The following is a 27,688-nucleotide window of genomic DNA, read 5'->3' as shown; positions in this document are numbered from 1 at the left end:
CTTACTCTGGTGACTGAGACTGTCTTACTCAGGTGACGGAGGCTGACTTACTCTGGTGACTAACACTGACTTACTCAGGTGACTGAGACTGACTTACTCTGGTGACTGACACTGACTTACTCGGATGATGGAGACTGACTTACTCTGGAGATTGAGACTGACTTACTTAGGTGACTGAGACTGACTTACTTAGGTGACTGAGACTGACTTACTCTGGTGACTGAGACTGACTTACTCAGGTGACTGAGACTGACTTACTTAGGTGACTCAGACTGACTTACTCGGGTGACTGAGACTGACTTACTTTTTAGACTTACTCAGTGTGTCCTAGACTTATTCAGTGATCAAGACTTACTCAGTGTGTCCTAGACTTACTCAGTGTATTCTAGACTTACTCTGTGACTCCTAGACTTCCTCTGTGTGTCCTAGACTTACTCTGTGTGTCTTAGACTTACTCGGTGTGTTCTAGACTTACTTAGTGTATTCTAGACTTACTCAGTGTGACCTAGACTTACTCTGTGTGTCCTAGACTTACTCAGTGTGACCTAAACTTACTCATTGTGTCCTAGACTTACTCTGTGTGTCCTAGACTTACTCAGTGTGTCCTAGACTTACACATTGTGACCTAGACTTACTCTGTGTGACCTAGACTTACTCAGTGTGACCTAGACTTACTCAGTGTGACCTAGACTTACTCAGTGTGTTCTCGACTTACTCAGTGTGACCTCGACTTACTCAGTGTGACCTAGACTTACTCTGTGTGACCTAGACTTACTTTGTGTGTCCTAGACTTACTCATTGTGACCTAAACTTACTCAGTGTGTCCTAGACTTACACAGTGTTACCTAGACTTACTCAGTGTGTCCTAGACTTACACATTGTGACCTAGACTTACTCTGTGTGTCCTAGACTTACTCAGTGTGACCTAAACTTACTCAGTGTGTCCTAGACTTACTCTGTGTGTCCTAGACTTACTCATTGTGACCTAAACTTACTCTGTGTGACCTAGACTTACTCAGTGTGTCCTAGACTTACTCACTGTGTCCTAGACTTACTCATTGTGACCTAAACTTACTCAGTGTGATCTAGACTTACTCATTGTGACCTAGACTTACTCTGTGTGACCTAGACTTACTCTGTGTGTCCTAGACTTACTCAGTGTGACCTATACTAACTCAGTGTGTCCTATACTTACTCACTGTGTCCTAGACTTACTCAGTGTGACCTAGACTTACTCAGTGTGTCCTAGACTTACTCAGTGTGACCTCGACTTACTCAGTGTGACCTTGACTTACTCAGTGTGACCTAGACTTACTCTGTGTGTCGTAGACTTACTCAGTGTGACCTATACTTACTCAGTGTGTCCTAGACTTACTCATTGTGTCCTAGACTTACTCTGTGTGCCCTAGACTTACTCAGTGTGACCTAAACTTACTCAGTGTGTCCTAGACTTACTCTGTGTGTCCTAGACTTACTCATTGTGACCTAAACTTACTCAGTGTGATCTAGACTTACTCATTGTGACCTAGACTTACTCTGTGTGACCTAGACTTACTCAGTGTGTCCTAGACTTACTCACTGTGTCCTAGACTTACTCATTGTGACCTAAACTTACTCAGTGTGATCTAGACTTACTCATTGTGACCTAGACTTACTCTGTGTGACCTAGACTTACTCTGTGTGTCCTAGACTTACTCAGTGTGACCTATACTAACTCAGTGTGTCCTATACTTACTCACTGTGTCCTAGACTTACTCAGTGTGACCTAGACTTACTCAGTGTGTCCTAGACTTACTCAGTGTGACCTCGACTTACTCAGTGTGACCTTGACTTACTCAGTGTGACCTAGACTTACTCTGTGTGTCGTAGACTTACTCAGTGTGACCTATACTTACTCAGTGTGTCCTAGACTTACTCATTGTGTCCTAGACTTACTCTGTGTGCCCTAGAGTTACTCAGTGTGTCCTAGACTTACTCAGTGTGTCCCAGGCAGAAGCTGTAGATGTTGTAGGAGTTGGGGAAGTTGCTGACTCGGATCTTCTCATCACGGTCACATGTCACCACATACTGGTCATCCCTTGCCAGCACCTGCAAGTAGCAACATACTGCATCATGCACTTCGAATGCATCGGTTAAGTGCGATTTTTTACTTCTTGATACAAGTATCCATCAGAGTCACACACTGAGTAAAAAATATCGATTCTGACCTTAAATGTTTGCTTTAATAACTGTTCCACTAAACACTAATCAGTAGTGCAAGTTAATAGTGAAAACATAAATATTTTCATCCATTGCGCCAAACTTGACACTGCCAAACCTGACACTGTAAATCATCATTCTACCATGAATTTGGAATTTACTCGATTCTGATTGGTCAATCAGAGGCTATTAAATCACAATAAACCCCCTCTGATTGAAACAGCTGGTTTGATGGCCGCATCACCACGGAAGCTAATATTCATAGAATAGTACTATTTTCAGTCATTGTCGGTAGGTATTTAGCCATCCTGTCTATGAAAAAGATAAGATAAGATAAGATAAGATAAGATAAGATAAGATAAGATAAGATAAGATAAGATAAGATAAGATAAGATAAGATAAGATAAGATAAGAGCACATGCAAGTATCATGATACATATCGGATTGTGAGTAACGTATCTTGATACGCATCAGATCGCACGCTTGGTGTATTGATCCAATCCCTTAAGTGCAATGATTATCATGACTCCTTGTCAGAAAACACAATTCGTCACAATATGGCTGATATATTGCCGATGTGACGTTAAATTTTAACTCATTCACTCATTCAGAAAATACAATGCACACAGGTTTTTACAGTGTTCGTTATGGGGAATGAGCCACTGGAGTGAGTGAGTGAGTGAGTTTGGTTTTACGCTGCTTTTAGCAATATTCCAGCAATATCACGGCGGGAGACACCAGAAATGGTAACTTGTGTCTTTGGCGTGACGAGCGAACGCTTTAACCACTAGGCTACTCAACCGCCCATCCACTGGAATGATACAGAATTCAGAATGTCGGACTATTCTGAACTCATCTGGACTGCGCGAGTATGGTTGTATCTCGTTTTTAGCAATACCCTAGCAATATCATGACAAGGATACACATTTTACTCATGTGGGGAATCGACCCCAGGTTTTCCGCATGATGAGCGAACGCTCAAACCACTAGGCTACCCCACCATCCCTGATCTGGACTGAAACAGATCTGAAAGTGACAAATATTTTCAGTCAGCTGTTCTAGAAAGGGAAGCCACACAATCTATTTTTTTAGCCAACGCATTATTTTTCAGAACATCCATCATGTCCAGTGGATGAGCTAATTCATATATATTTTCCGGAAAAAATGAGTGAGTATGGTTTTATGCCACTTTTAGCAATATTTCAGCAATATCACCGCATGGGGACACCAGAAATGGGCTTCACACATTATACCCATGTCGGGAATCGAACCCGGGTCTTTGGCGTGACGAGCGAACGCTTTAACCACTAGACTACCCGACAGCCCCTTTTCCACAAGGGCAAGCTGACATGCCTTATTATAAACTGAAATACTATTCAAAGGTGTGTTCAACCAAAGTAATTAATTCACTCATTTTATTAGGTGTTTTGGAGAGATTTATATGTAAATCTCATTTGATCAGATATCATTCAAAAAAAGATGTTACTTGTATTTATATACAACTACTCATTAGATACACAGTGAAGAGGACATTTGTTGAAAAATCTAAAGATTTGAATTGTGTGAGAGGAGCCCAAAAACATAGCTATGATGTAATAGAGGTAAGGCTTTCGAAGGAATTTGATATTTAAAATATATTTTTTAATCTATAAAAGATGGAGCAGTCAGGCAAATAAGTAAATTTGAACAATTTTTCAAATATTTTTATAGCTGATTTTGGGCTTTAGTGAGTGGGATCGGTAAAGTGATATTAAAAAAAACTATATAGAGTTCAGCTTCAGACTGCTTTGGACAGTATTTCAGTTACATTACAACATGTCGGCTTGATGTGGGAGGAAAGCCCAAGTGTAAAAAAAGTGAACGAGTGAGTATGGTTTTACGCCACTTTATGAATATTCCAGCAATATCACAGCGGAAGACACCAGAAATGGGCTTCACACATTGTACCCATGTCAGGAATTGAATCGGGTCTTCGGCGTGATGAGCGAACGCTTTAACCACCAGGCTACCCGACCACCCCTGTCAGGAATTGAATCGTGTCTTCGGCATGATGCGCGAACGCTTTAACCACCAGGCTACCCGATCGCCTCTGTCAGGAATTGAATTGGGTCTTCGGCGTGATGAGCGAACGCTTTAACCACCAGGCTACCCGATCGCCTCTGTCAGGAATTGAATTGGGTCTTCGGCGTGATGAGCGAACACTTTAACCACCAGGCTACCCGACCGCTCTTGTCAGGAATTGAATCGGGTCTTCGGCGTGATGAGCGAACGCTTTAACCACCAGCCTACCCGACCTCCCATGTCAGGAATTGAATCGGGTCTTCGGCGTGATGAGCGAACGCTTTAACCACCAGGCTACCCGACCACCCCTGATGTGTAACAAAAACAGTTATACATGACTTATTGCATTCTGAGCATTTGTCATGTGTATCCCATAAAACTAACCCTTATCTCCCAAGTATTCATTTAATTCAGAATTGTACTTACTGTTTCACAGACTGCATTTCAACAAGAAATTATAGGCAATTAATGGTTGGATAAACAGATGTTTAACCTATACCGAGTGAGATTGGCACATAAAACTAATAAAACTTATGTTTGATCTCTCTCTAAATAATGCGGAAATATATTATATCATATCATATAAGAACAGCCCTTTTCAACATTAATGTAACATTATGTGTTTATGGACATTAAGAATATAGCTTCAATCCAAGGTTCATAAACCATTTGATCAATGAAACCCCATTGCTCATCAAAACAATGGTGGAGCTGACACCCTGGGTAAAAACATTCAATTTACAGAAGATTAACTGCCTGATATTTCTGGCTACATTCACATCCAAAAAATAAGCTTTTATTGTGTCATACAGTGAGTTAAAACAACACAATATTTTAGAATATTTTATACAAGATCACACAAAAATTGCCATGAATAAAACTGTATGAAGACATGTACGAGGCATGATCCGAAATTGATTTTGGGAAGTATTTGTTTGCTCAAACCCACACGAAAATGTAGTTGTAAAACTATCCTGTGTTTGCCTGTTGAATTATTGATATGACATGAGCTCCCACAGTTGAACATGATCAAACAACCACTATTTATCTACCAGTGTTAATGAAGCCTGTCAAACGACTACAACAGTGATAACAAAGGAGGCAGCGCATCACCTTGTCGGATCACACGCACACACCTGGCTGAGGTAGGAAGCATTCCTGGTTTGGGGGGGTTGGGGGGTGGTGAAAGTGAAAGAAGTGAAAGAACTGGATATTCTAAGTTCTCAAAAGAAAAACAGTAGTTACCTCATGGCTTTATACAATTAAAATTTATCATCCAAAACTGGCTCCCACAGGAGATATCACTTGGGTGAGAGCAAGCGATATCTACACTGTAGATATCGCTGCAATGAAATTGCATCACAATACTTTGCAGACCATTGTGACATCATTGGTTACCATGACGTTACAATCAAATGACATCACTAATGGCTCTGCTACTGAAGCTGTAAGCAGTACTTTTTACACTTAAGACACTGCTTATTACTGTCTACAAACTGAAAAAGTTGGAAGAATGATGGTGGATGATAAATCAAATCTCACCCTCGTGTCTTTTGATATCAAATATATCAACACTCGTTGATAAAAGTGGAAAAAAGCCTCGGAGTTTTCCCACTGTTATCAACTCGTGTTGATATATTTGATATCAAAAGACAATCGGGTGAATGTCTGTATATTGTATCATATATCTCCCCAAAGTAAATGAATAATTGTAAATTATATATTGTAAATAAATATTGTAATTATGTTTGTATAATGAGTTATTTTTTTGTCATTAATTAATTAATCTGTGTACAGTGAAACCCTTACACAACATACAGCATTGGCTAAGAACTGTTAATGATGAGAATTACCCTCAACTCTACATGGGGCCCCAGCACTTATAAGCATGTTTGTTATAAACATTGTTTACTGTATTGTGTTTTCGATGTAGAACTAGGCTACCTACAGATTTAATCACGATACATTGAGCTGAGCATTGAGGTTTCAAATGTTTAATTTAGTGAAGCTAAATCAATGTGTAACCTAGCTGTAAATTGAAAACACAGTATGTTTGTAAGTGGCATTGTATGTGTTCAGTGTTTTGAGTTTGTTTTCAAACTGAAATAAAGAAACACCGATACTAGCCATTAAATAAAGTATGGCGTTTGTATCTAAAAAAAATATGTTTCATATCATTATATAGAGAATCTCACCCGAGTGTCTTTTGATATCAAATATATCAACACGAGTTGATAAAAGTGGGAAAACTCTGAGGCTTGCCAAGGATTTTTTCCACTTTTATCAATGAGTGTTGATATATTTGATATCAAAAGACACGAGAGTAAGATTATATTTATCATCCAACATCTGTCTTCCAACTTTTTCAGTTTGTAGACAGTAATAAGCAGTGTCTTAAGTGTAAAAAGTACTGCTTACAGCTTCAGTAGCAGAGCCATTAGTGATGTCATTTGATTGTGACATCATGGTAACCAATGACGTCACAATTATCTACAAAGCATTGTGATGCAATTTCATTGCAGCGATATCTACAGTGTAGATATCGCTTGCTCTCACCAAAGCGATATCTCCTGTCGGAGCCAGTTTTGGATGATAACATTTACTCTCAGATATTTCATGCACTGAAAGTGTGTAGCATCCTTATAATGAAGCAAGCCTTGCCAGGTTCAGTTTCACACCCGAGGTCTCTATTGTGATGTCACGCCGCACTCATTAAATCACAAAGGATATGACATCAGAGTCCGCTTTGGGAGGGGCCAAATTTCAACTCACTGTTGTCCCCCAAACTTGAAATACTCTACCTCAATTAATCTCTATTACCATATTCGACGTAATAAGCGCCCCGCTCTAATAAGCGTCCACGGCGATATTTGCTAATATACTGGCTAGTGAACAATCCCAATTAGCACCCCTTCCGATTGATCAATGTACACTAGACTTATAAATTCGTGTATAATACGCACTCGTGTGTTATATGCACCCTTAATTATGGGCTATTAAATTCTGGAAAAATATATCTGTCGTATATAAACATTTCAGGCTGTCAGCATAAACCACGAAATTTATCTTTCAACTCCGTTTTTTTCCAACCAAAATACTATTCTAATAAGAGCCCCTTATTGCTAATTTTGAGAGCTTATTACGTCAAATATGGTATGATTTATTTCAAACATCCATTGCCACAAATACTGTATGACAATGTCGCATAAATTCAGAACAGATAAACATGACTAATTCCCAATAAGAAATACACATTACTTTTTCACTGCAGTAGAGTTCATATAGGTGTGATGCTTGCTCCGGATCAGAAGAAAAACATATAAAACCTTCACTGGGAAATTTCACAGTGTTGTTGTACAATTGGTATTGTAAATAGTACACGTATATTTGTATGCGCAAAAATTATGTTGTGTATTTTACGTTAACCTGCAGTCAATCTGGAGCACTGCCTGTGTGCTCCTCTCAATCACACAGCTGATGGTGGTGAGGGTGAGGGTGAAATGGGGATTAACGTCGCATCCAAGATTATGGCACTTATATAGCGACGTACATGCACGTGTATATGTGTGTGTGACTGCTTGTACTAGTCCGGACTGATGCCGATTAATAGTGCTAGCTCACTGAGATACCATGCCGCAGTTTAACATGAATACCCCACTCAGACACACTATACTGACTCCGAGCCGACCAGTCCTTGTTTTAGCCCCTTAATGCCGAGCGCCAGACAGGGTAACAACAAGTACCATCTTTTAACGTCTTTTGGTATGACGCGGTCGTGGATCGAACCTCGGACCTTCCGCTCTCCGGGCGGACGCTCTACCATTAGACCACGGAGGTGGTCTCACAGCTGATAGAGCAAGGCACAACATAGCCATCCATAAATATACATGTATGTGCATTTTAAAAATTGTATTTAAGACATCAAGACAAATGGCACAATTGAGCCTAAAGGTTTATCATAATCCTAAATCCTAAAATGATAATTCCCCCAAAAGAATAAGAATAACCAAAAATAGATAATGAATAATAAATAAAGGAATTATCAAAGAATCTTTTTTAACTTACAATCAGAGTAAAATATTTCAAAACATCTTTATCTTTCTCTTTCTCTTACTGCCAAAAGTGGGTGGTCAGGTAGCCTTGTGGTTAAAGCGTTCGCTCGTCACGCCGAAGACCCGGGTTCAATTCCCGACATGGGCACAATGTGTGAAGCCCATTTCCGGTGTCCCCCACCATGATATTGCTGGAATATTGCTAAAAGCGGCGTAAAACCATACTCAATCACTCAATTGGTACTGCCAAAAGTCAAAGAACGAACTTACTCTCACAAAGTTTAAAACCGGAATTTGTCCCACATTTTTACAAAACAACCAAAGCAGGCAAATTGGTGAAAAACATAATTTTCTATGCAAAATGCATTTTTAAAATTCCTTATTATCTTCAATTCAGAGATATTTTAACATTGTTTAAACAATATTATAAACTAAGGATAAAAACCTTTTTCTCTATATTACCGGCAGTAGTATTCAGTGAAATTAAGTCATCATTACGAAGATGCACATTTTTAATATCATAACTACACTTGGAAAACATATATTTCCAAATTGAGATTATTTTCCTGACATTTGCTGTAGATTCAAGACCAAATACCAGCATCTAAGACCTAGGGATACATCCCTGCAATATGTATGTCAGAATAACACAAGCCTCCAGCCGTGTTACTGGAGATGAATTGAACTTGCATCGAATCAAGATAATGCCTCTCACCATATCCAGCACCATGGAAAGGTGGCCATGAGTTAGCTCCCCTTGGCTGTCAGGCTGGGATACTGAGAAGCTGTAGACATCGCCAGACTTGTCCGACAAGATGACGCTCTCCTCATCGTGGGTGAATGCCACGCTCTTTCCTCGCTTCACCACACTCCTGTAATCAACGATTGTCATACGATGATACTCATGATGATGACTACATAACTATCACTGGATGCACCATATATTCATAATCATGGGTGAAGCACATTTATGGCACTCTAGCTGTGAGGTATTGCTGGAACATTGCTGGAACATTGCTGGAACATTGCTGGAACATTGCTAGAACATTGCTGGAATATTGCTGGAATATTGCTGGAATATTGCTGGAACATTGCTGGAACATTGCTGGAACATTGCTAGAACATTGCTGGAACATTGCTGGAATATTGCTGGAATATTGCTGGAACATTGCTGGAACATTGCTAGAACATTGCTGGAATATTGCTGGAACATTGCTGGAATATTGCTGGAACATTGCTGGAACATTGCTGGAATATTGCTGGAATATTGCTGGAACATTGCTGGAACATTGCTAAAAGGGCATCAAACCATACTCAATACATGCACAGAATGGGGTGGTTGGGTAGCCTAGTGGTTAAAGTGTTCGCACGTCACGCCGAAGACCCTGGTTCGATTCCCAACATGGGTATGATGTGTGAAGCTAATTTCTGGTTCCCCCCGCCGTGATATTGCTGGAATATTGCTAAAAGCGGCGTAAAACAATACTCACTCACTTACTTACATGTACAGTAAACTACATTCATAACAAACTGACAGATATAACATACTATTATCCCGGCCATTTTCTGTATTTATCCTGTATATATGCTTATAATGAACTACGGTTTTATTAACTAAAATTTGTAGTCCCTTTCAGTTCATTATAACCCTAGTTTACTGTACTAGGAGTTGTCAATGTATTTAGTTTACTGTACAAGGAGTTGTCAATGATTTTAGTTTACTGTACTAGGTGTTGTCAATGTTTTTAGTTTACCCTACTAGGAGTTGTCAATGTTTTTAGTTTACCCTACTAGGAGTAGTCAATGTATTTAGTTTACTGTTGAAGGAGTTGTCAATGTATTTAGTTTACTGTTGAAGGAGTTGTCAATGTTTTTAGTTTACTGTACTGGGTGTTGTCAATGTTTTTAGTTTACTGTACTAGGAGTAGTCAATGTATTTAGTTTACTGTACTAGAAGTTGTCAATGTTTTTAGTTTACCCTACTAGGAGTAGTCAATGTATTTAGTTTACTGTTGAAGGAGTTGTCAATGTATTTAGTTTACTGTACTAGGAGTTGTCAATGTTTTTAGTTTACTGTACTAGGAGTTGTCAATGTTTTTAGTTTACTGTTAAAGGAGTTGTCAATGTATTTAGTTTACTGTTGAAGGAGTTGTCAATGTATTTAGTTTACTGTACTAGGAGTTGTCAATGTTTTTAGTTTACTGTACTAGAAGTTGTCAATGTATTTAGTTTACCTTACAAGGAGTTGTCAATGTATTTAGTTTACCGTACTAGGAGTTGTCAATGTTTTTAGTTTACCGTACAAGGAGTTGTCAATGTTTTTAGTTTACTGTACAAGGAGTTGTCAATGTTTTTAATTTACTGTACTAGGAGTTGTCAATGTTTTTAGTTTACCGTACAAGGAGTTGTCAATGTATTTAGTTTACTGTACTAGGAGTTGTCAATGTTTTTAGTTTACTGTAATAGGAGTTGTCAATGTATTTAGTTTACTGTACTAGGAGTTGTCAATGTTTTTAGTTTACTGTACAAGGAGTAGTCAATGTATTTAGTTTACTGTAATAGGAGTTGTCAATGTTTTTAGTTTACTGTAATAGGAGTTGTCAATGTTTTTAGTTTACTGTACTAGGAGTTGTCAATGTTTTTAGTTTACTGTAATAGGAGTTGTCAATGTTTTTAGTTTACTGTATTAGGAGTTGTCAATGTACTTAGTTTACCGTACTAGGAGTTGTCAATGTTTTTAGTTTACCGTACAAGGAGTTGTCAATGATTTTAGTTTACTGTACTAGGAGTTGTCAATGTTTTTAGTTTACTGTACTAGGAGTTGTCAATGTTTTTAGTTTACTGTACAAGGAGTTGTCAATGTTTTTAGTTTACCGTACAAGGAGTTGTCAATGATTTTAGTTTACTGTACTAGGAGTTGTCAATGTTTTTAGTTTACTGTACTAGGAGTTGTCAATGTTTTTAGTTTACTGTACTAGGAGTTGTCAATGTTTTTAGTTTACTGTACTAGGTGTTGTCAATGTATTTAGTTTACCCTACTAGGAGTTGTCAATGTTTTTAGTTTACCCTACTAGGAGTTGTCAATGTTTTTAGTTTACTGTACTAGGTGTTGTCAATGTATTTAGTTTACTGTTGAAGGAGTTGTCAATGTTTTTAATTTACTGTACTAGGAGTTGTCAATGTTTTTAGTTTACTGTTGAAGGAGTTGTCAATGTATTTAGTTTACTGTACTAGGAGTAGTCAATGTTTTTAGTTTACTGTACTAGGAGTTGTCAATGATTTTAGTTTACTGTTGAAGGAGTTGTCAATGTATTTAGTTTACTGTAATAGGAGTTGTCAATGTTTTTAGTTTACTGTACTAGGACATGTCAATGATTTTAGTTTACTGTTGAAGGAGTTGTCAATGTATTTAGTTTACTGTACTAGGTGTTGTCAATGTATTTAGTTTACTGTACTAGGACATGTCAATGTTTTTAGTTTACTGTACTAGGAGTTGTCATTGATTTTAGTTTACTGTACTAGGAGTTGTCAATGTTTTAAGACTTGTACTCATGCTTGTTAAATGGGACTTATCAGTTTGTCAATCGACCAAACATTGAATCCATGAATTAAAACTGAATTACCATATCATGATAAGAGTAAATACATATACTTACAGGAATTATGAAATAATAAGAAGAAGAATTATTATCAAACTGAAATCACCTATTATTACACTCAATAACAATGCCCTTGTTTGAATGTAGCAATGAGAAGAAATCCCCTGACCCCTTCCTCACTCACTCCATCAAGAAATGAACACTATCACTTCAATCTTTCCCCAACTTGACAAAATAATGTGGTTCTGCAAAACTCATTTTGTCTTATCAAAATTAATTTCGAAAAATAAAAGTGAAATTTTATTTTAACCGCTGCTTCTAATATCTTGTGATGAAAAAACAATCAAAAAGATTAAAAGAGAATGTCAGACCTTATATAATTATATTTCTTGAAACGATCACTTCAAATTTAAACTTTAACAGGGCTATTTTCTTGCTGCAGAAACACTCTTGATGCTTAAACCCATTACCCTGTTCCGTGATTCTGACTCAATAAACATCTACAAAGACAGCTCTTAATTAAAGAGTAATTGTAATTTTTATTTTTAAATAAGGAATCAATTTAACACATTACAAGAACTTGAAATTCGAAAAACAAAAAACAAAATTTAATTGCTTGAAATATTGTTAAAATTATGCTTAATTAAACCATTAACATAGAGCTTTGTATCAATTTAAATAATCCTTGTTGATCTAATTCCAATTCAGTGCCCCTTAAACTCAAGGATGTGAATATGAAAAGAAAACAATACGTCGTCCTCCCTTAAATTGGTCACAGGTTTTGAATGAGTGAACACAGTGACAACTATAGTAAACCAATTGCCGAGCATATCATTTCCCCAACTTCAGTCCTGCTTGACTGACAACTTTCTACCTTCAAACAGTTCCATGTAATTATTACTGCCTTGACAAACCTGTTTTTCTACTTGATGATATATTCCTCTCAATTATTCATTATTCCTTTCAAATGCCTCTTTTGTCATGATAAACTATGATTAAAATTTGATACAGACCCGTCTCAGCTATTCTATATATGTGTCCTGGTTTATGGGAGGTTTTGTTCCAGATGGGGTGTGATTCTAAGAAAATGTTTTCCTTCTGATATGTCTGATTAAAAGCATCAATAATTAGTTGCAGGAAAACAGTGTCGAAGCAGTATTTGTGTTCACCCAAGTAAAGGAGTGGTTTTTAAAAGAGAAACCTGAATATTTCCAAATGCTATTTCACAAGTCACAGAACCCGTGTTAGCATATGTTACCAGTCACAGAGTTGGGACTTAATGAACTGCCTGTTTGAATGGCATATTAAATACAGGCACATTTCAACTGTTTGTGTTAATTGGAAGGGTTTGTATGGAAAGAATATTTATCCAAATATTTGTTTTAAGACGGTTTTAAAATCAGAAAATGGTTTTTGAGGCTAGGCGCTGTGGTATTTGAATTCTTAAAATCAGGGATCCCTGTACATTCATGCTCAGTTTCAGACATCTTCAGGAATCGACAGAAATCTTCCAGAATTTTTAGCAATCTTCCGCAATGACTGATGAATACAACCCAAGTCAGTTGGTTGGTTTGTTGTTTAACACCACACTCAGCAATATTCCAGCTATATGACGGCAGTCTGTAAATAATTGAGTCTGGACAAGACAACCCAGTGATTGATATGATGAGCATCTATCCATGCAATTTGGATTGATGACATGCATCAACCAAGTCAGCGAGCTTGACCACCCAGTCCCGTTGGTCGCCTTTTACGACAAGCATAGCCACCTTTTATGGCAAGCATGGGTTGCTGAGGACCTATTCTACCCCGGAATCTTCATGGTCCTACCGTAAATGTAACCAAAGACATAACAGTCAGAATATAGCAGGAGGAATGTGTGGGGCAGTTCATTTCATGCCTGGTAGATGAATACAGAATAATGTCTGAAAATTTTATTAATACAGGGGAAATACTAGACTAAGATCTAGTCTCTGAAATGAACATATTTTACAGAAAAAACAGTTGTCAATTTATAGTTATAAAATATAATATAAAGGAGCCCAGTGACTTTCTTCATTTTCAGACTGCAGTAATCTAGACTTGCCAAACATTATAGACTTGCATGGGCTGTTTTGGATATATTTGTTTCAGGGTCTGTATGACAGACTAGGAAAATACCAAAGAGTCAGTGAGTGAGTGGGCGGGTGAGCAAGCGAGTGTGGTCGTCATTAGAAACATGTTTAAATTATTCACAGAGCTCCAGATAAGCCGCGTATCTGCGTGAAATACCCATCAGAAATGCAGAAATACGCAGTAAAATATAATCCAAGCGTATCAAATACGCAACGAACATTACAGATACGCTACAAAAATAAAACTTGTGCGTATCATCAAAATATTGTGAAGTAACCCTGCGTTTTCGATTAGCATATCAGCAACATATTTTGAAATTATAAACGGGCATTCCGTCAACCTTGCCAAACTCCACGATGACAGTCACATCATAATCATTTGCTATCACACTTTTTTGTGGAAGTATCGTGGAATTTTTGAGTCCTATAAAGCTCTTGAACCCACACGACACCAGTTTGCAGGGACTAGATGAATAGTGTTTTTAAATATTTAACTTAAATACCCACATGTGTAAAAACTAGTGGGTAACAGAAATTTGAATACGCAGATAGAATTACTGATACCCAATGATTTTAAAATGCATGGGTAAAATACCCACAACACCAAAAGCTTATCTGGAGCTCTGATTCACTTTGTGCCAATTTGGTATAATAATCTAAGTCATATCTCGGACTTTAAATCCGTATTTCTTTATTAAGAAACAAGTATTGATTATAGTGAGTGAGTGAGTATGGTTTTACGCCGCTTTTAGCAATATTCCAGCAATATCACGGCGGGGGACACCACAAATGGGCTTCACACATTGTACCCATGTCGGGAATCGAACCCGGGTCTTCGGCGTGACGAGCAAACGCTTTAACCACTAGGCTACCCAACCGCCCCTAGTATTGATTATAAGTACCCTGGCATGTAAACAATTGCAAAATTGTGACAAGAGAATTTTTTTATATTTTTGTTGACATGTAAATAGATAAAATGAGAATATCATATTTTAATAAAATTGTGTGGGAATACAATGGTCGTTTGTTGTTTAATGCTGCACTTTGCAATATTCAAACTATAAAATGTCGACAGGGAGATGGATGCCCTTTCTGAACTTGTTTGGGTATGAAACATGGCAATTATCTAAAAAAAAGAATCAGCAAGTCTATGATACAATTAATTTGATAGCAGATTTTCCGCCATCCTTTCAGATGCAAACAAACATTTACTAAACTTTGACTGTCTGGAATGACCTACTGTATGTTTGACTATTGGATGCCTCTCTTGCAGGATCTCGAACCTCACCACCAAGGACCACAGCTGTGATTATTGGCCAGTACAAACACACGTGTGTCACTTCTACAGTATACTTAAACTTCATGGGTCATGGAGGGTTTGAAATTTGTATGATTGTATGTTTGTATGTTATATGTAAAAAAACCAACATTGAAATGATTCTACTGCTTTCTTCATATTAAAACTGTTCAGTTATGCTAAAGCATGTTCAGCTATGCTTAGAATGCTCAGGATCACAGGATGCTCACTTGTGCTCAGAACCCATTGGACCCACAGGTTGCTCACTTATGCTTAGGACCCACAGGATGCTCAGTTATGCTAATGCTCAGAACCCATAGGATGCTCACTTATGCTCAGGACCAACAAGATGCTCACTTATGCTCAGAACCCAAAAGATGCTCACATATGCTCAGGACCCACAGGATGCTCACATATGCTCAGGACCCATAGGATGCTCACATATGCTCAGGACCCATAGGATGGTCATAGGTGTGAGTGAGTGAGTGAGTGAGTGGTTGAGTGAGGTTTTACTGCTCTTGGCAATATCTTAGCAATATTTCAGCAATATCATGGTAAGGAACACACAAAATTAGCTTCACACATGGTACCTATGTGGGGAATCAAACCCAGGCCTTCAGCCCCTCAGTATGTGGTCAAGGCTCTGTTGCTCACCCGCTTTAACAGAATCAGTACATAATGTTTAGTCACATTTGACAGACAAGTATCGCATTCAAGAACTATTAAATAAATGATTTCCAGGATATTTTTTTCAACATTTAATCAAAACAAATTATCATAAAAATAAACAACTTTTTCTCTCAAATTTCAGGAAAGCCTAAAATTGATATATTTACAAGTTTAAAAATTCCATTACAATAAAATGTATTACCGTATTTGACATAATAAGCGCCCAGGGCGCTCTCAAAATTAGAAATAGGGGGCTCTTATTAGAATATTATTTTGGTTGAAAGATAAGTTTCGTAGTTTATGCTGATAGCCTGAAATGTTATATATAACAGATATATTTTTCCACAATTTAATTGCCCATAATTAATGGTGCATATAACATATAGCGTATTGTATGCGAATAAATAAGTCTTTTGTAGATTGATCAATCGGAAGGGGTGCTAATTGGGATTGTTCATTAGCAAATATATTAGCAAATATCGCTGTGGGCGCTTATTACGTCGAATACGGTACTTCATTTAAATAATTTCTCAACATTCATTTCAACATTAAGTTCAGCAGGACTTATCTCATTTACGACATCTATTCAAGTAGCAATAATTGAAGGAAAAGGGACCATAAATCATTTCATCGTCCAAACTTAACTTTGCTTCATTTTCACCCCTAGCTAAACAACATTACCTATTTTCGTAATTAACCGTGATCCTAATTCGTCAGCCGCCATTCAGTATCGTACACAGTTAGACCCCACTAAACTCATCATACTGGAAAATTAGCCCTTTGATGGCTTGTTAATCAGGGATAATTATCAACTAAGACCAAATTGTGTGAGAAGCATCTTCCTGTCAGCTTCTTCTGGGTATTAAAACAGGCCAAAAACTTGCCTTCTTCTCACAACCATCCACAAGAGACGATGGCCGAATGACTCATTTTCTTCAAAGCCCAAGCAACACATGGGTTTGAACCTTATTTCTTTATTGGCACTTAAAGAGAAATGTCTCTCCAGTCATTTTGTTAGGAAACAAATTTCTTGTCGGCATCAAAGCTGAAACCGCAACCCCAAGTTCATTAACGGGAAGAAACGTCAGGCAAACGAGCGCTAACGTGACCAGTAAACTGAGGATAAATGCACAGATGAGCCATTCTGCTTAATTTTGATGCTTATCTGATTTCGTCCACTGATCAGCACTAGTTGTGATTGATTGATTGATTCGTCTGGAGAGATGTCCATTTTCCCGGCTTTGCTGTTTCACAGGAGTAAACCTTCTTTAATACAGAAGCACTTTGCTTGATGATATGCCTGGCTTTGGGGGATGGACAAGAAAAACAATGATTGTCCAGCTCGCCCTTGTGACAGACGACAAATTAGAAATCTTGTTAACAGCGATCATTGCTGAGATTTGGTCTCTTTAGCAAGGTTTCAGATTCAGGAGGTTGGGTGACAGGGTGTTTGTTTGTAGTTCTAGACTGCTGTGCTTGCTTACGGCAGCCTGTAAATAGTGACGTCTGGCCAGACTATCCAGTGATTGATATAATGAGCATCGACAGTACATGCAAACAACCTATAGTCACCAAGTCTGACCACTCAGATGCTCAAACTGAAATCCCCATGGCATGACCAGCATAGGTGTCTGGAACCTATTCTAACCTGAAATCCCCATGGCAAGACCAGCATAGGTGGCTGGGGACCTATTTTAACCTGAAATCCCCATGGCAAGACCAGCACAGGTGGCTGGAACCCATTCTAACCTGAAATCCCCATGGCAAGACCAGCATAGGTAGCTGGGACCTATTCTAACCTGAAATCCCCATGGCAAGACCAGCATTGGTGGCTGGGGACCTATTCTAACCTGAAATCCCCATGGCAAGACCAGCATAAGTGGCTGGGGACCTATTCTAACCTGAAATCCCCATGGCAAGACCAGCATAGGTGGCTGGGGACCTATTTTATTCCTGAATCCCCACTGTGTGACCAGCATAGGTTGATGAGACCTATTCTAACCTGAAATCCCCATGGTACAACCAGCACAGGTGGCTGGGGACCTATTCTTACCTGAAATCCCCATGGTACAACCAGTATAGGTTGATGGGACCTATTCTAACCTGAAATCCCCTTGGTACGACCAGCGTAGGTGGCTGGGGGCCTATTTTAACCTAAAATCCCCATGGTACAACCATCATATGTGGCTGGGGACCTATTCTTACCTGAAATCCCCGTGGTACAACCAACATAGGTTGCTGGGGACCTATTCTTACCTGAAATCCCCATGGTACAACCAGCATAGGTTGCTGGGACCTATTCTAACCTGAAATCCATGGCACGACCAGCACAGGTGGCTGGGACCTATTCTAACCTGAAATCCATGGCAAGACCAGCACAGGTGGCTGGGGACCTATTCTTACCTGAAATCCCCATGGTACAATCAGCATAGGTGGCTGGGACCTATTTTATTCCTGAATCCCCACTGTGTGACCAGCATAGGTTGATGAGACCTATTCTTACCTGAAATCCCCATGGTACAATCAGCATAGGTGGCTGGGACCTATTTTATTCCTGAATCCCCACTGTGTGACCAGCATAGGTTGATGAGACCTATTCTTACCTGAAATCCCCATGGTACAATCAGCATAGGTGGCTGGGACCTATTCTAACCTGAAATCCCCATAGTACAATCAGCATATGTGGCTGGGACCTATTTTATTCCTGAATCCCCACCTTGTGACTAGCATAGGTTGCCCTGGAATTCCCATGGGTATTAATGTACAGGAAGAGGTAGATGAGTAGCAGATGCTCTTGCTCTGAGGTGATATCTATTGACAGGTTTCATATTCTAGTTCTTTCATATTCTTGTGATATTATTTAGGTGGTGGGATAGCCTAGTGGTTGACGTGTTGGCTCTTCAAACTAAAGTCCCGGGCTTGATCCCAGATGTGGTAAAAATGTATGACACACATTTCTACAATGTGTGAAGACCTTGATTAGACAATGTGTGAAGTGCACGGAGGACCTAGAATCGATATGGGTACAATGTGTGGAGTGCACAGAAGACCTAGAACCGACATGGGTACAATGTGTGAAGTGCACGGAAGACCTAGAATCGACATGGGTACAATGTGTGAAGCACACGGAAGAGCTGCCTTCGACAAGTGTACAATGTGTGAAGGATGCAGAATCAAAAAAGGCTTCTTTTGGGAATAAAAAGCATCATAGTAAAACTACCTAATTTTCTAGGGCACACCTGACCCAGTGATCTCAGGTGATGCTATTCGCTGTTCAGAATTGTGTCCCTTGGGCATGCCAGGAAGCTATGATCGTGGGTTTCAAAATCTCGATTGGCCCCATTTGGTTTCTATGTCTGTCAGGACCATACCCGTGCTCGTTGGTTTCACCAAAAAGTGGAAAAGGTTTGAGACACTTTACTCCAAAAAATATAACTGGAATACTGACTCACTCAATTTAATTACCACTTGTTTTGATATAGTTTGTACATCATTTTATGTATCTTCAACCGCACCGTGTTTCTGTATTGCTTTAATAGTTCTAATTGTGAAACTAAAATAATTACACAGATTCTGTGATCTCCAAACCAAATCTAAGATAATTTAAATCATCTTACCCCTTCAGAAGTCATATCCAATAAACATTTACAGAAAAAATAACAATTCCAGTTGCACATATGGCTCATGTAATGTGCAGAAATAAATTTGCTTTGAAAAATTATGGCAAAAGTCAAAAGATCGCAAAATTAAAAATCGACTTTAAACCTTCAAACAATTCAAATTTTCAGCTCGATTTCTTTAGCATTCTTTAAAAGCAGTCATCGGTTACAGAATTATAACCACAAACCTCAGGCAAATTAATATGTTACATTCATGAATCCGCACCTGTACAGAATGCAATAAACCTATCGCATATTACACCTCCATACTATCAAATATCTCAAGAACAAAGTGCTTCAATGTTGCATCATCAAGCGTCAGCTTCAATTTCCTAAAGGAGCATTCACCTGGAGAAATGGACGCAATCCACACGAAATGAACGTGATCGTCGTGGTAACCTGAATCCAGGGCAGGTGTGATACCTGGATTGGCCACTCTATAAATGGTGCCTGGTCACCCGTAACCATGGTTACGCAGTCCTGGGGTTCTCAGGTAAAGGCTGTTTAAAAATTAGGAGGTTTTTTTAACATCCACAGAAATAGACACTTATAAAATGTTGATCCGAAACAGGTGTTACAAGATTTGGATATAAATTTTGGGATTGCAATATGGCGTGAGAGAGATAGTCATCTTCTGTGAATGGAATGGAATATATTATTTGGCAAGTTTAAGAATAAAAGAGTTATCAGGTTGCAGAATACTGTGAATAGAGCCATAAACATGACATGGTTTCAGTATGGTAGGCTGTTTGTTAACTGAGCATATGAGTGATTAAGAATCCTGAGGATTTGTTTCCTCTTCCTGATACTTAATTGGTAACTGAAGACGCAGGCACAAAACGGATACAGTCAACTGGACAAAAGAGTGGAGTGTTGGTAAAGGCAGGATTAAGTTTATAGTCCTGAAAACTGGGCTGCATAGCTGATTACATCTATCCTCAATTTGATTGAGATATTCTTTCAGGATGTAGAGATTTTGAGATAATATCAAAATGAACAATAGATGAACGTTAGATGAACAATAGAATGAACAATAGAATTTCAGATGAACAATAGAATTTTAAGTTGAAGTTAAAAGTTAAAATACAAATTAAAATTAAAAGACTAAAATCTATTTCAATTACTTGTTTTTACAAAAATATTGTCAAACATCCAAGGTCAATTTAGAGAAAAAGGAAAAAAATAAATTAAAAATCCATGAAATATTAGCAAGATTATAAACAAACATGAACATAAGAAAAGGTTCAATTTGTCAAAAACTTCAAAAATAAAATTCCTCTTATTATGTACAATTACAAGAAACAGTAAATGGCAAATATTATCGGGGTACACCGACAGAATTCCTGGTTCCAGCAGAACATGTTTACATTGCACAATAAGCTCGGCATGATGCTGTGTCAGGCAGCATGGACATGGACAGCTTATTGAAACCCACGACAACGCTACCTAGCAGGTAACAGTCCATAGTACCAGTCAGCACACAGTTTGCGTAAGATGTTCAAATGACCAGAAAAAGCATAAATCACACAAAAACAGAATTCTTCATTTAAAAGCTGTAAATTACTCATATTGACATAAGAACAATTGAGCTATCCTACGCTGAGTGTAGCCCTTGGCAATTCATCCCTGTGAACAATAGAATCAGTTTCAGCCCATTTCAGTTCCCAAATGACAACATGTGAAGACCCCCATAGCGTCATCGCTGGCCATTACACAACGGTACAAACAAATCCCAGATTTGTTCCACCTCAGAACACAGAGTTGCTTGCGAATCTTGGCAAAGGTCTGGAAAACTAACGTAAATTTTGTTTCCCAATGACCATAAATTTCTTGAAACTGAGAGACTGCTTTTGGAAATAAAGCAAGAATAAATGGCTTAGGATTTATTGCACGCCAATAAAATTTATTGATCTGAGGGTAAAAAATAATTTGATGTTGAGGTTGAGAGAAGCTGTCGACGTACTGTTTACATTCAAGATGACAGAAATTAACAAGGGGAAAATAACACAGGTACATTTTCCGAACGTGCCAATCAAATGTCAACATGTATTTCTTTTGATCTGAGCCATATACGAAAACTCGCATTTCAATAATTGCCAGAAATTGTTCCAGATGGAGTGAGTTCAGTCTCCCAGCAGGGTGGCCGCCAGGCTTCAGGTGTCTCTTTGCTGAGGTGTTTTTTCTATCTCTTCCCAACATAAAATTCTGTTTTCCTTAAGTCCCTATCTTGATGAATGTTTTTCAACATTCTAACCTTGGTGCCTAGGCATTAAATTCTGCCTCCATTAAACTCTGCATGCAACAGGATTGCTTTGTAAATGTTGGAAGGATAAAAATTGTGGAAGAGAGACGATTAAATTGTCAAAATTAGATCCGGATTATAGCCTGCATTGTATGTTTACATTAGTCAGCATTTATAAATATATTTCAAGGGACCAACCACGTAACATTTGAGGGAGTTTTGAGATAGATTATGTTTTTAGACACAACTTGAAGACATACAAACGAACAATTTATTAATTTTACACAATTTTTGTTTCAGGACATCCAGCTAATTAGGGGTTAGGTGTTCAAACCATCATGATGACGTCACTCTTGTTGCTGCAGCTGAGTCTGAGCCAGGAATTAACTGTCCATTCTGAATGTGCATAAAACTGATGCAACTATAGATCATTACGCAAACTTACAGGAGTGAGTGAGTGAGTGAGTGAGTGAGTGAGTGAGTGAGTGAGTGAGTGAGTGAGTGAGTGTGATTTTACGCTGCTTTAAGGAAACCACCGGCAATACCATGACGGGGGACACATTTTACCCATGTGGGAAATTGAACCCAGACCTTCGGCATGACGAGTGAAAGCTTTAACTACTAGGCTACCCCACCGCCCCAATTAAAGAGAAGGTAGCGTGTACTTATTACTGTTAACATAATTCCCATCTGACTCTTCATACAGATTCAGCATTAATTTTTCCCTCACTAAGAAGTTACATAAACCACTTAACGTCAATAACACAAAAATGAAAGAGTTATTTTATTGATATTGATTTCACCTACCCAAGCAACAGTGTCAGTAAATAATCAATATTAAATACACTAACAAAGTGTTGCCACAAACATTCCTTTTAGGAAGGACAGAAAAATACAAACTCTCATCAGACAAATGAATGTGTTTGTTATTGTTATTACTGGAAAATCAGATTTTCCCTGGTCTGAATTCTTGAATTCTCTGAAGGGACTGATTCAAAAGTCATACAAAACAGAAGCAGGTCAAGAGATTCAATGAATCAACAGAATCTGACAGACATAAAGAAGTAAGTATCCCTAATGATATAAGTATACTTACATTTATATATATTTGAATATAAACATTTTTTTTTATCTTGTATTTTACAAATTTTACAATATGTAATATAAATTGTCGGTAAAATAAATCTGTCAAAACAAAAGAAAAGTGTTGAATGAAAATTCTTTAAACGAAAAGACACAAAATTCCCCAATTTTTATGAGAAAAATGAAGTTTTTATGATCTGACCAAAATATAAATTACTCAAAAAACAAAAATATTTCAGGTTTATGCGAAAATATATAAGACAAAAAAATCAGTACTATGATTTAAACGTGAGATTGTTAAACCTTAATTACAATCATCCCCCAAATTCTAAGCAACAAAGGAAGTACTACTCCCCACACAACTATTTACAGAATCTTCCTTATCTTGCTCCACAATCAAAATATTGTCTTCGTCATCATTCATTCTACTTCCTAAGACGTTTCTCGGCCATTCGAAGACAAAATAATCTGTATACTTTGCACTTGGGGCTCAATTGCCCTCCACTAAAACTTACCTAACAAATATTGACGGAAACGAAAAGCATATATTATCTTGCGTTGGGGGTCATGTGTTGTATTTAGAAAACATGCCTAACTCGACAACAGTCGAGCTGGGCTGGGGTTTACATTTCCATTACTAGTGCTGGTGGGTGGAAGCTGATCATCTGGGGCCACTTTACAGGGCTGCATGATCAAATAATGCTGTATTTTACCTGCGCAAACAGTCAGAGGAAAATGAAACAATGCTTCGTCCCGAGCAGCTTCATGGCCGATGATGTCATCTACGATGAAGACTCAGCGGTTGATACTTAGCTAAAAAAAGTTTTTCAGAAGTAACTAATGTCAAGTGTGGAAAAGGAGGGTTCTTTTGGTGATTTTGCAATCGTGTAATTGTATTAAAAAAATGAGTTTACCCTAGGGTTGTTAAATTTCTCAAATGTAGAAATGTTGAAATGTTTATGCAGGGGTCCAGTGGATAAAGTGTCTGCCTGGGAAGAGGAGGGTTGGTGGTTTGATCCCCAGCTAAAAGATATTAAGAGATGGTACTTGTTGTTTCCCTGCCTAAGGGCATTAAACAAGGACTGGTTGGCTTGGAGTGAGTATACTGTGTCTGAGTTGTGTATTCATGTTATAATGTGGCATGGTATTGCAGTGGGCTACCCCACCCACACACCCACACCCACCCACACACCCACACCCACCCACCCACGCGCGCGCGCACGCACACACACACACACACACACACGCATGCATGTCTATATGTAAGTCCAATAATCTTGAACACAACGTTAAACCCCATTTCATCTGACCTCCAAAGAAGGGGGGTGGGGTAGCCTAGTGGTTTAAGCATTCACTCGACATGCTGAAGACCTGAGTTCGATTCCGCACATTGGTACAATGTGTGAAGCCCATTTTCTGGTGTGCCCTGCCGTGATATTGCTGGAATATTGCTAAAAGTGGCGTAAAACAATATTCACTCACTCACTTCGGGGGGACTTGCACACCCATACTCCTTGGACCACATACATGACGCTGGCCTGTAAATAACTGATTCTGGACCAGACCAGATATATCCAGTCATTGTGAGCAGTGATCCGAATCGTCTCGTCAGGTACAATCACACCAATCAACCAAGTCGCTGACTTCCCGATCTACTTGGTCACCCCTTACAAGCATTTTTCGATAAGAAGATCAATTCCATCCCAGAATCCCCACAGTGGCGATAATGTTGAGAACCGATAACATTACATGAGGTGTTTAGTTTGTCCATAATGGACAATTCAACGCACCACAGCAGTAAACACCAATTCTAAAATATGTCATTAATATAAGTTATTTCCTACCAGTACATGAATCAGTAAAAACAACATATATCTACTTGAGCAAGCTAGTGAGTGAGATGTGTTTAATTCCATGTAGCACAAGATTTCAGCCATATCACACGGTGCGTCAGCTTTATTACGAAGAACACTCGATGTAATGGAGCAAGTTGTAGATTTTATCGAAGGGTAGGATGATACTGACAAATCAAGAATCATATTCAGGAAGAATAAGACATTCAAACCATGACGGTGGGGCACAGTGGGACGGGGTGGGGTGGGTCGGGGCATGACGGGGCAGGGACAGGTGTGTGGGGGGGGTGAGGCGAGGCGAGGCGAGGACTAAATGGGGGGTGACAGTTAATGGATACCATGCCGCAAGTTAAACAAAAATTCTCAACTCAGACATAGTATATTGACTCAGACCAGACCTCATTTTATTCCCCTAATGCTCAGTGCCCACCAGGGTAACAACAAGTACCATCTTTTAACATCTCTTGGCAAGCCGTGGCCTCAGGAATAATGTTTGATTTTACAGATATCTTGCATCTAAAATATACCCAAGAGAGTTAAATGTGTTCAATCATAATGTATAATACTGCATATGAAATACAAATAATATATGGGGACATATATGTGAATCATTACACAACGAGTTGACAATTCTTTTAGCTTTGCCCTTTGCGTTTAGACGGAACATGCCCTTTGCGTTTAGACGGAACATGCCCTTTGCGTTTAGACGGAACATGCCCTTTGCGTTTAGACGGAACATGGTCGCAAAAAAGTCCACGATAGAGGCATGCGTCGCTATTCGGCTTGTTCCGAAATAACACAAGTTGGTCACGAATACTGCATTATGGCCACAGTCAAAGCATCGCACTAGGCAGCAACAAGTCGTAATGTGACATATCAAAATAATATATTTAAATTCCCCTAAACATTTTAAGAAAAGAAACCATCAAAACGTAATGATTTCTGTATAGAAACTGATTTAATATGACATGGAAAGGTGTATCAAGTATACATTGGCAAAAAGGTAAATAACATTAAGAATCCCATACACTATACATTTATAATAAACAATTCACTGTTTATAGATAGGAAGACTACCGGGTAGTCATTAGAGAATTAAGATCACTACTGTGTGTTCCAAGGTACCTGACAAATTCCTATATATATGACAATCAAAATGCTAATTGATTGCCAGAATCAAGATTACCTAACTGGATTTTGATCCTAATAGAGTAATAAGTCTTCTTTAATAGGTCATTAATACAAAGCCATTCATACAGGGCAAGACGCAGTTATTAAAACATTAAGCTGACAGATTGGTAAAAAAAATATCAAACTTAAAAAAAAAAATCGCCGAAACTTTTTACATTCCAAATCTTATTGCAAAATAAAAGCTCAATAAAAGTGACATTACTATTTCAACCAAGTGTTAAGTAACGCTTTAATCAATTCGAAAAGATATAAAATACAAGCCCAACCATTACATGAAATCACTTCGATATAGAACGGCATTGAGCAACACTCAACCTTCTCCTAAAAAAATCCCAACTTCATTAGCAACAACAAAATCACACCGAAGCCTGACTGAACTTTCAAAGCAATTGAACAAAAAGAAGAAACAGTCAGTCACAGGACTGTGATTAGAGAAATGCTGGCTTAAAGAACACCAGGCTTCTGCTTAGCTCCGAGTCGCAAGAGAAAAGTCACATTATCCACCTGACTGCTTGCACTATTCACAACACTGGGGAGGCATGGGTAGGAGTGTTGAGAGAGGCAAATTGAAAACACATGTAGCGAGCCAACAGGGCATACATTAAAACAGGTAGATACAGTCAGCCACCATGGCTGCCACCCTGCTAGGCTTTGTCTTTGCAAATGGCAAATCGCATTACCTTGAAAAAAGGCATCTGGTTCCATCTTTGATAATGGCTAAAAATGTGAAAATGCACAATGAATGAGAAAGGGTGGTATTATTCCATTCATACCGACATTGTTCCCGAATTATTGATGGATTCACCATGGCAAAAAAGAGCTTGGATGTAATGGCATATTCTAAGATGGGCCTGAATACCTGCTTCCAGACTCGTATTGTTTGACCAACTTCTGTGCTTGTGTTTCTATTAAACCAGAATCAAGGCTCTTATTTCTGCCAAGTTTCGCCCTTTATGACAGGTGCGAGGGACGTATATTTACTACTGGCCATGCAAGACACTCAAAGACATGAACAGAAGTGCCGGCATTTCAGGTGTTGGGTCTCAGGTGTGTGCGAGACCTGCGGACACGCAGTGCCAACAACGCGACCCGCAGACGTAAAAGCACAATTGTTCTGTCAACGAGGCTGATGAGAGAAGAAGCAATGGGAAATTGCATTAATTGAGGCATATTCTATGAAGCTTTTAGATTGTCGCATCTTCATCGAGACCTCCACCTAGGGGTATTGATCCTGACGCGAAGAAAGACGGGAATTTCAAAAGATGATATTACGACAAACATTTGTCAATAAAACAATTCAAAATTAGTCATTTACACACTTGAAGCAGGAGCCAGCAGAACCGAGATCTGGGCTTCCTCTGAGTTCAATTATGACATACGTCCCACGCCACAGATCCCCGATTAAACAAGACTAAAACATTTGTGTATGAAACTGCATACTTATGAGTGATGTTTGGTAGGATAATGGGAAGTGCACACAAGATGATAATGGGGGGAAATAAATTACAGAAAGCTTTTAACCATCTCTTACAGTGCATATCTATTCATTCTGAACTTGTATACATAGATATCTCTTGGAAACGCTATTTGCATTTTTGAAAAATAATATGATGAAAATTAGTGTCCTGTTCTCAACGACATGCTTTTACCCTGTGTTTAGAAACAACTT

At 38.5% G+C, this 27,688-nt stretch overlaps 1 protein-coding gene across 3 annotated transcripts in view; it reads right to left on the bottom strand.

Moving 5' to 3' along the window:
- LOC139462289 (tRNA (guanine-N(7)-)-methyltransferase non-catalytic subunit wdr4-like) overlaps positions 1 to 27,688 on the bottom strand; it is a 162,158-nt gene that overhangs the window by 12,733 nt on the left and 121,737 nt on the right. For all 3 annotated transcript variants that reach the window (XM_071243909.1, XM_071243907.1, XM_071243910.1), the window contains 2 exons: positions 9,028 to 9,184; positions 1,976 to 2,088 (listed from right to left, as the gene is read on the bottom strand). In XM_071243909.1, coding sequence (XP_071100010.1) covers positions 1,976 to 2,088; positions 9,028 to 9,184 — 270 coding nt within the window. The remainder of the gene's footprint in view (positions 1 to 1,975; positions 2,089 to 9,027; positions 9,185 to 27,688) is intronic.

The sequence above is a fragment of the Haliotis cracherodii genome, unplaced genomic scaffold (assembly GCF_022045235.1).
Source record: "Haliotis cracherodii isolate W230 unplaced genomic scaffold, xgHalCrac1.p SCAF_15, whole genome shotgun sequence".
Lineage (NCBI taxonomy): Eukaryota > Metazoa > Mollusca > Gastropoda > Lepetellida > Haliotidae > Haliotis > Haliotis cracherodii.
This window is presented reverse-complemented; position numbering and strand designations above follow the sequence as displayed.